Genomic DNA, 10,561 nt, shown 5'->3' on the forward strand with positions numbered 1-10,561 from the left:
TGTCATTATTGTTTCTTTTTGAGCTGTCTGAGCAGATATTTCATCTGGGGTGTTCAGCTCTTGGCTGAGAAGAAGTCTATCCATTGTGCCTTGTCAAATGCCCTGACAGGTTAACGAGCACTCCCAATCACATACATTGGCTCTAACCTGCAACTTGTCTCTGTCTTCTAGGTGAGATTGGCTTCCTGTCTTCAGTCCTGGACCTATCAGGAGCTCTCAAGAAGAAGATGGATGAGACCACAGAGTGTACAGTCTGAGGATGCTACCTACCCCAACACCTCACCATGTCACGCTAGGAGAACACTGTTTGTAACCGGCCCCCTTCCCAGAATCCTCTTTTTGCCTACTTCATCTCCCTTTGTGATCCCTTTCTACACTCAGCTGACCCTAGAGACATGAATTAAAGGAGCCCTTATTTTCGACATGTTTTTCCCCGTAAATGCTGCCAGCCACCACGGCTATGGTGGGAAGCGACGCAACAGTCCTCAGCAGATCTCAGATCATTGTCTGGTGTGGCTCTTGGGCCTAGTCCTACACCTAGCCCTTTCCTCGTGTCAACGGGTTGACCTGAAACACCCCATAGTAACCACTGGCTACGGAAAGCTGCGTGGCATCAGGAAGGAGCTCAACAATGAGATCTTGGGCCCTGTAGAACAGTACCTGGGTGTGCCGTACGCCACCGCACCTATCGGAGAGCGCCGTTTCCAGCCCCCCGAGGCACCGGGCTCCTGGCAAGAGGTCCGTAATGCCACCCATTTTGCACCCGTGTGTCCCCAGAACGTCCACGGTGTCTTGCCTGAGATCATGCTGCCAGTGTGGTTCACAGACAACCTGGATGCCGCAGCCACATATGTCCAGAACCAGAGTGAGGACTGCCTGTACCTCAATGTATATGTGCCCACTGAAGATGGTAAGTGAGGACACAAAACTCTCATATCAAGGATAGGAGGGGATGAAATCACTCTTGCTGCTGTTATACAAGGTCAGGATATGAGTCAAATCCCAGGTTTGTCAATCTAGCCTCCTTTGTATCAAACTGAGGAGCAGATTACGGTAGTTCTTGGCACTGTTTCAGAGTTAGAGCACAGTTTGTATACTTTTTTTGTCTTTCCTTTTCCTTTTCCTTTTTTGCATTTATTTTTTACTTTTTTATACCCTGCTGCAAATTTATTTTTGTCAACATTGCAAATACTCCCATATGGAGTAGTATCATTTTGATCATTTAGTCAATATATATATGTACCAGTAATCAGAGGAAGGAGAGCTCTTAACCTGGGCCAACAGACACCCAGGAGATTACCAAAGAATAGCAGCACTTGCACTCATGTCATTCTCATTTACTATCGGTTGTTCAGTCGGAGGGGTTTCTACATTTACATGCTGCAGCACAGTCACAGCATACAATCTTCCTTGTGCCAAAACTTCTTTACCCTATTAAGCAATTAGATACGCTACTACTGCTTTTATGTGCCTTTTAAACATTTTATTAAATGCTTAAATTGTTTACTTAAATTGTTCTACTAATTAGCTACTGTTAGCTCACTGGCTAGCCATCTGGCGACTCACAATGTAGTAGCTTGACTATACTAGCCTAGACCCAGACATTTGCATTCACTGCGTTCATTTAGGATCCGTATGGAGCGCCTATTATTTTCTGTCTAAAAAAAGGCACACTCGCTGCTACAAAAAACAGCGACTGTCAAATATTGTAAAAGCAATTGATTGTCCAAACTAGGGGTGTGCCATATTTTGAATCGTTATCGATATATCATTACAATTAATATAACATCAAAAATTCATATTGTGATAACTGATAATGGCAATATTCCGAGTCCGACTTGTTGATGTAATGACGTCACACTGTTGCGCTGTGTTGAAAAAACAAGCATGGCTGAAAGCGGCTCCACAGTGGAGGAGTTAACTCCAAGAAGGGGAGTGACTTCAGTAGTGTGGAAGTGGTTTGGTTACAAAAGACCATGTACATCAAAAACCACAGTTACAAAAGACCGTGTACAACAAACCAGTCATATTTGAAGGCAAACTGTTACATTTATGCTGACATATAAAACTATAACACTTATGTTGTTGCAATTGTATGTTCTTGAAATTAATAATACAATATTTTTCAGTATTTTCTCATAACGGCAAGAATATCGTTATTGCAGAAATACCCTGAAATATTGTGATAGTATTTTAAGGCCATGTTGCCCACCCCTAGTGCAAACATGCAAAAGGGATAGTTTTGTTGAGGATTTTGAGGCTTGATAGCTACCTCAGGTAACTTTGCATTGTAGTGTTGTTAAGCTATGATATAGGCTAAAATCTTAGGAAATCATGTTGGATTGCCAGCGGTTACATAAAGCAAAATACAGTACACTGGCAAAGAAAATAACCTTGTTTACAGTGTAGGCCTCCTTTGGTAAAATGATTCTATCAAAGAAAACTCTTATGCTAGAATCAATCGAAGCAAAAACTATTTTGGTGCACTTCTCGCATGAATGATCTCATAGAGAGTACTTGAGAAAGCATATGGGCAGGTAAAAGAACACAGGATCAAAGACTATGATACGGATGATAGTAAGCACGTCTAATGATAACATGGTGGGGGGAAAGTCTATGATTAATGGGAACACTTGAGAGTTGCCAACTCAACCAACACATATTTATGCATTATTGCTGCTGCCCAAGTATGCAATGTAAGTCTGCACTGGCCTAGATTAGCCCGCTATCTCCCCAACAAAGTGACACATTGTTGTATTTTAACAGTAAAGGTGAGACCGCAATCTACTTGGCTGCATTGTGTCAGGATCGTAGATTGTCTATTTCACTGATGAATGCTCTACGGCCCAACAAAAAGAGGGGAAACAGCTCAATTGTCAGTGGAAAATGTGGAGTGTTAATATAAATGCAGATTTTGCTAATGATGCGAGTACTGGAATATTTATTGTGGGAATGATATGAGCAAATAGATGAATAGCAAATGACTGTGCAGGTGACATATTGTATGAATTGGAAAACAAACCCCAATAAATTATTCTGTTTATTTGCTATTGTACATCTAGTGAAAATTGGGACAAAGCATTCTTAATATACATCAAATTAGATGTTGACTGCTTCACCAGCAGAACCTTTGTGTGAACACTCTTCCTCGTGCACATTTGTATACATTCATACACACAAACATCATTATTCTCTCTTTCTAGCTCTTTCTCTCAGTGTGTGTGTGTGTGTCTCTCTCTCTCTCTCTCTCTCTCTCTCTCTCTCTCTCTCTCTCTCTCTCTCTCTCTCTCTCTCTCTCTCTCTCACACACACACGCACGCACGCTCGCACAGATATACTGGGTAATTAGCCCAGAAATGCAATGGTTTACGTAATGCCATGTGTGCTAAAGAGGGTTACTTATGAAAAAGAATACTGCAGAAGTTTGATTCAAAATGGCCAACAGAAAACCCTAGATATTGCGCTCAGTCATTTTGTTCGCCAAATGATGACGGCTACCCGTATCATAGAATAGTGTGTATCTATAAATAAAATGTGAGTTATGTAGGGCACCTTTCATCCAGCTGCAGAGGGGAGGGGGGTATGAGTGAGCTGTATTTGAAGAACGTGAGCTCAGTTGTTATGCTATACGCTAACTACGTCACATGCTCACCCAGAGGATATGCTGGAGAGTCCCCTGCTTTATTCCCAGGGGACACCGAGTGCAAATGAGTGAAACTGATTTCACATGTAGCTTGTGTTCTTGTCAGAATCTGTCGCTTATCGTAAGGGGTCACTGCTCACACTAGGCTGATGCTGTCCCCAAGGACATGTTTCGGCTTGTGTATGAGATAGAAACAGAGAGACTGAGGCAGAGCAAAGTGCCCATGAGTGCCCATGAAATTCAACACACTACATTTTCCATGTATATGACCGTTTCGCCGTGTAAACAAGTACACATATTTTTATATGAATTTTGACTGCACTTTGGTGTTATTGCACTATATAACTGCTAGCGGTCGCTGTAGCCCTCCCTACTTGACACATTACTCTTACTTGTTAAATAGATTTCAAACATAGCAGTGCTTTGTCAAAATGCTGTTTATTATTGACTGAAATCTGACATGTTAGCGGCTCTTGGATACTTTGTTGCACAGATAACATAGCTAGATTCAGTTATTTAATTGCCAAACAAAAAAAAACTTTTTGAGAATTTTCCCTCGTACATAGACGATGTAAACAAAATGTATTCATTAGGAAAATATTTGGGATGTTTTATGCTCGTTCAAATAGACGTCTTTGTAAAAATGATCAGAAAGTATTATTATCACCTCTAAATAGTTTGTGTGTTGTTTTTTTACAAATTGTTTACATGCTGAATTCATATTAGAAATTAATGAATACGTGTCTCCAAAACATGTTGGGCCCTATCTTCGTACAGGCGATATCCCCTATTAGCGCTTGCGCACCTGTTTGCACGTGCCTTAACGCAGACAAGATAACAGTCCTTGCGCATTTGTCCAGGTGGTATGTCGAGATTTGCACCCCCGCCCAGCAGCAAGAAAAAGCATCCCCACCTCACGGGAGCATAATTGTAATGATTTATACAGAAATGTATGACCTCCCTGATTTCTAAGTTAAAACATTACAGTAGTGTTGGGGATGCAATTCTCGGCCGGGATGCGGAAACGTTCACGGCACGTGTCGCAGGCGCAAATTAGAGCCGTGCCAAAATCATCTGCGCCCCAAAATGCCTGCGCAAATGGGATTTGGGCGGTCTTAACTACCAGAATTATTCACGGGTGTGGCCAGGCAATGCTGGGCATTACCTCAATCAAAACCAATGAGATTCCCGTCTCGCGATCGCTGTTTGCGCGAGGCATGCAATATGCTGTAATTCTCTCCATGCGTAATAGAGTGTACTCACTCGTGCGAGGACAGAGAGAGATGGAGAGAGCTTATTGACAGATCGTCTGTGGTGCCAACGACCCTCTGAAGGTAAATAGCCTATGTCCATTGTCCAACAAGTTTTCTCAATTCATTTCCCTCTTTGCGATGTGATAATGTGATATGTTTCTCAGTGAGTTATAGTTGATTGCCTCACTGAATTATCTGCTAATACCCAATTTTAGCAGCATAATTTGATGTCCTGGCGTGGCAAGGCTGTGCATAATGACATATCCAAAAGGAATTTTACTTTGCACTGCGCTGCACGGAGATTACGGTGCGCTCCCAGTGCAGCGAGGTATTTAGCGCGTAAGAGGTCCTTTTCAAAGCTCTTAGTGCAAAGTAATTGCGCGCTGCTGTTGATAGGATAACGCCATCTATCCCCACATTTTAGCGCTGAAACGCCTGCTTTGGCATGTGTGGAAGATAGGGCGTTATGTTTATGCAAATAACATCATCACTTTCATAGTATTTTTTTTAAGACGAAAACAAATTTTTATTTATTTACAGTTATGGTTTCCGTGTACACGAGTACACATTTACACGGTCACAGTCACACCCCTATTATCATTTCAAGTGTACTTGTTATTATGTCACATTTACCCGTTTTACAATGCCTTTAGCTCTCCCACAAATGTAGTTTTGTTTGGAAGGTTTTCACAGCTCATGCATATTCGCGATCAGCCGTTGGTGTTTAGGGCTGGTTTCACACCGGCGACCCAAGCCTTGCCTATGCCTTGCCTTTACCCACGCTTTTTAATAGGCGTCCGTTTTAGTCAACGAGGCTGTGTACACCGGACGCCTGAGCGTGAACCCTGCGTGTACCCACGCCTTGCCTGTGCCTTGCCGATTTTATCGAATAGGCGAGAGTTCTATTTTCACGCCGACAAGGCGCGTGCAGGCAGGCTTTTCTGTCAAGCCATGAAAGAAAAACGCGACAATATCCGTGGGAACTGGCAAAGTCAACTGAATTTCAAAATAAAATGGAGTTTCTACAACAGTATTGAGCAGAGAGAGAGCGAGAGAGAGATTGACGGGTGGCTATCACGTGGGGCTTTCTCCCTGTCGGCAAACAAATCTTCATGAGAGAGAATAGCGACCGAAGAAGCAAGATGGACAATGTTGTTGTGCCAGCACATATTCTTGCAAGATCACCTCTCTAAAATGTCCGACTATAGTGTATAGTCAGACCTGGTTATACATATCCAGCATCAATAGAACATTAAATATATCAGATTTATTTTACCTAGAGGCTACCCATGACAATTCTGGACAACACGTGAAAAAATACAGTCGGGAGAGAGGAGAGGTGCTTGTGACTCGGCTCCAGGTTCGGCGTGCAAAAGGCGTGCGGTGTGATCGCAAAAGCGTGTAACAGGTTCACGCCCAGCTCGGCGTAGGCGTGGGTTGAGGCAAGGCAAGGCGTGGGTCGTCGGTGTGAAACCAGCCTAGGGTGACCAGAAATCCCACTTTGTGAGGGACTGCACAGCATTTTCATGCCTTTTCCCATGTCCCACATAATTTGAGATGATGTCTGACATTTTGATTGGCTCTAGTTTTTGAGAGAGAGAGAAAGAGAGACACACACACTAATTTTTTAGTTTAGTTTTTCTCTTGTTAAAGCTGTCTGATTCTTTAGTCTTCTATGACAGACTCATTGGGTTGTGGACTGTTGATCAGGATAAAATAAGACGTTTGAGGATGTCATCTTGGCAACCTTTTATAGACCAAACGATTGAATCGAACAATTAATTAATTAATAATCGACAGATTAATTAATAATGAAAATCATTGTTAGTTGCTGCCCTACTCAGCATTGATAATGTGTCCCACACAAACTAGTCCCTATAGTTTTCTCATTCAAGGCATTGAGACGTGTCACAGAAAAGCCAAGCCACACGACCACTTTTCATCTTCAAGCGCAATAACCACATTGCCTCTTGCTGGCGATGAAACAGTGATTTTCTCAAGCATCTAGATTGGCACAGCACTTTTCCTCATGGCAAATATCACAGACTTTACACTAGCTCGATTAAGAAGTATTGCTCTCCTACCTCTCTTGAAATTGTCTGCCCTCAGCATCAACATTGCTTTTTCAGCCTGGGCAAGCTTTTTGAACAAGAAAGTTAGCTTGCTTGCCAGGTGCCAGTGAGTATTGATCATATGCAGTTTGTTGTATGTGTGTATGTGAATCACATAAAGTGCTGTATGAACTTGAATTTGCTGAAGTGTGTGTGTGCGTGCGTGCGTGTGTGTGTGCATGGGTGTGCACGCATGCGAAGGGTCGATGGTTGTGCAGTGGTGTGCTCTGTTTGGCAACCTCCCGCATAACGGCGGCGACATGATGGTCAGACAAAACGAATTGAGAACCCAGATCCATTTGCACTGTGGATCAAAATCCCCGGTGGGCCAGATCTGGCTCACAGGCCTTGAATTTGACACATTGAATCTACAGGGTGCGACATTACACATTATCTTCCCTCTCTACCTTAAGTCATGTCGCTACTCGCTATCTGCCACCCCTATCTTAGGCAGAGGAATCCTCTTGCTGAACATATTCTCTCTCTTTGCTATTTTTTTTTACAAGAAAAGGCACAACTCCCTTTTCTCCCTGCATTTGTTCACCCCTCCTGCTCAGTTATCCCTGAATCCATTCCTGCCTCTTCTCTCTCTCCTCTCCTCTATCCTCTCTTCTTCTCCCTCCCCCCTCTTCTGTATCCTCTTCTCTCTCCTCTCCTCTTCTCTGCTCTCCTCTCCTGCCCTTTCCTCTTCTCTCCTCTCTCATCTCCTCTTCTCTCTCCTCTCCTCTTCTATCCTCCCCTCCCCTCTTATCTCTCCTCTCCTCTTCTCTTCTCTTCTCTATCCTCTCTTCTTCTCTCTCCCCTCCTCTTCTCTTCTATCTCCTCTTTTCTCTTCTCTCTCCTCTCCTCTATCCTCTCTTCTTCTCCCTCCCCCCTCTTCTCCTCTCCTCTTCTCTGCTCCCCTCCCCTCTTCTCTTCACTCTCCTCTTCTCCCCTCTCCTCTCTCCTCCCCTTTCCTCTTCTCTCTCCCCCCCTCTTCTCTTCTCCCTCCTCTCCTCTTCTCTGCTCCCCTCCCCTCTTCTCTTCACTCTCCTCTTCTCCCCTCTCCTCTCTCCTCCCCTTTCCTCTTCTCTCTCCCCCCCTCTTCTCTTCTCCCTCCTCTCCTCTTCTCTGCTCCCCTCCCCTCTTCTCTTCACTCTCCTCTTCTCCCCTCTCCTCTCTCCTCCCCTCTTCTCTTCTCTCTCCTCTCCTCTTCTCTGCTCCCCTCCCCTCTTCTCTTCACTCTCCTCTTCTCCCCTCTCCTCTCTCCTCCCCTCTTCTGTTCTCGCTCCTCTTCTCCTCCCTCCCCTCTTCTCTCTCCTCTCCTCTCTCCTCCGCTCGCCTCTCCTCTTCTCTCTTCTCTCTCCTTTACTTTTCTCTCCTCTCCTCTTCTCTCCTCTCCTTTTCTCTACCCTCCTCTTTCCTCTCCTCTCTCTCCCCTCTCCTCTCTCTTCTCTCCTCTCCTCTCCTCTCCCTTCTTCTCTCTCTCCTCTCCTCTCTCCCCTCTCCTCTCTCTTCTCTCTCTCTCCTCTCCTCTCTCTCCTCTCCTCTCTCTTCTCTCCTCTCCTCTCCTCTCCCTTCTTCTCTCTCTCCTCTCCTCTCTCCCCTCTCCTCTCTCTTCTCTCTCTCTCCTCTCCTCTCTCTCCTCTCCTCTCTCTCTCCTCTCCTCTCTCTCCTCTCCTCTCTCTCCCCTCTCCTCTCTCTTCTCTTCTCTCCTCTCCTCTCCCTTCTTCTCTCTCTCCTCTCCTCTCTTTCCTCTCCTCTCTCTCCCCTCTCCTCTCTCTTCTCTCCTCTCCTCTCCCTTCTTCTCTCTCTCCTCTCCTCTCTTTCCTCTCCTCTCTCTCCCCTCTCCTCTCTCTCCTCTCCTCTCTTTCCTCTCCTCTCTCTCCCCTCTCCTCTCTCTCCTCTCCTCTCCTCTCCCTTCTTCTCTCTCTCCTCTCTCCTCTCCCTCCTCTCCTCTTCTCTCTCCTCTCCTCTCTCTCCCCTCTCCTCTCTCTTCTCTTCTCTCCTCTCCTCTCCCTTCTTCTCTCTCTCCTCTCCTCTCTTTCCTCTCCTCTCTCTCCCCTCTCCTCTCTCTTCTCTCCTCTCCTCTCCCTTCTTCTCTCTCTCCTCTCCTCTCTTTCCTCTCCTCTCTCTCCCCTCTCCTCTCTCTCCTCTCCTCTCTTTCCTCTCCTCTCTCTCCCCTCTCCTCTCTCTCCTCTCCTCTCCTCTCCCTTCTTCTCTCTCTCCTCTCTCCTCTCCCTCCTCTCCTCTTCTCTCTCCTCTCCTCTCCCTCCTCTCCTCTCCTCTCTCCTTTCCTTTCCTCTCTTCCATCTCCTTCCTTCTCTCCTCTTCTCTCTCCTCTCCTCTCTTCTCCTCCATCTTTATGCAGATGGTGGTAGAGGGGGGTCACTGTTCTGAATGCAAATGAGCTAAATGCCCTTCCCCACTAGGCCACGATGTAGCCTGCTACTTCCTCAGCTCAAAATGAAATTAAAATAGCTTCTTAGAATCATGTAAATATAACACAGACCTAATGTTAGATTGAACAGAGAGTTCCACGCTCTCTCTCTCTCTCTCTCTCTCTCTCTCTCTCTCTCTCTCTCTCTCTCTCTCTCTTTCTCTCGATGTCTCTCTCCCTCTCCTGCTCCCTCTTTTCTAGTGTCCCAGCCCTCAGTAGAGAGTATGTCTCCTGCATGGCCAGGCAGCTAGGCAAGAGCACTGTGTCACTGCATTCCTATTTCCTCCAGGACACTCCTCAGCTACGGGCCGAAGATCCTTCATTTTTATTGCTACTAGAGCAGCCATTTACCGTGCTCTTTATTAAAAACCATATTTCATTTGGCAGGACGGGAGGAGGCAGGGATTGAGCTGGACCTGGAGGCAGGGATGGAGCTGGGGGTGGGGATGGAGCTGGAGGCAGGGATGGAGCTGGGGGCAGGGATGGAGCTGGAGGGTGAGGATGGAGCTGGAGGCAGGGATGGAGCTGGGGGTGGGGATGGACCTGGGGGTGGGGATGGAGCTGGAGGCAGGAATGGACCTGGAGGCAGGGATGGAGCTGGTGGCAGGGATGTGCTGGAGGACGTGGGACTGGAGTGCTGGAAGCTGCTGGCTGGATGTTGGGGGGGGGGGGGGGGGGGGGGGGGGGGTTGAGCGGAAGCTGTGTCTGACATCTTGTCAAGCAGGCAGGGCACCACAGACATGACACACTGCATCTTGGTGCCGTTTACTGCGCTGAGGAAATGGAGAGGGACGGGGCACAGCTTGGCCAGCGGCTCACTGGACCGGAGACAAACACTGCTGACTGAGAGAAGGGAGCTGCACCAGGTCAAACAGTGCTAGGCCAACTGAAGCTGAATGATCTGCGTAGCCCATTGGATTTCACTGAACAGTAGCCCATTACATTACATTACATTACATTACATTACATCAGTGTCAGTCAGGCACTGCTGGCAGGTTTCCAAATTGGAAGGCGTGGAAAGCGTGAAACAGCAGTGTCGACAAGCTGCGCTAGATTTGCATGATGCTTTTTTTGACCCGGAAAAGTGTGTGTAGGCTCCTCTGCTTTGGCTGCATCCTACCTCTTGCATAGTGCC

The 10,561-nt window shown here is 46.2% G+C and overlaps 1 protein-coding gene across 1 annotated transcript in view; it reads left to right on the forward strand.

Annotated features, from left to right (window-relative positions):
* Positions 1-423: 423 nt before the first annotated feature.
* nlgn2b (neuroligin 2b) overlaps positions 424-10,561 on the forward strand; it is a gene marked incomplete at both ends in the record, with an annotated part of 81,296 nt that continues 71,158 nt past the window's right edge. Inside the window, one exon of the mRNA XM_083646721.1 lies at positions 424-910. Coding sequence (XP_083502847.1) covers positions 424-910 — 487 coding nt within the window. The remainder of the gene's footprint in view (positions 911-10,561) is intronic.

This window comes from Poromitra crassiceps (assembly GCF_964638095.1).
Source record: "Poromitra crassiceps genome assembly, chromosome: 1".
Taxonomy (NCBI): Eukaryota; Metazoa; Chordata; class Actinopteri; order Beryciformes; family Melamphaidae; genus Poromitra; species Poromitra crassiceps.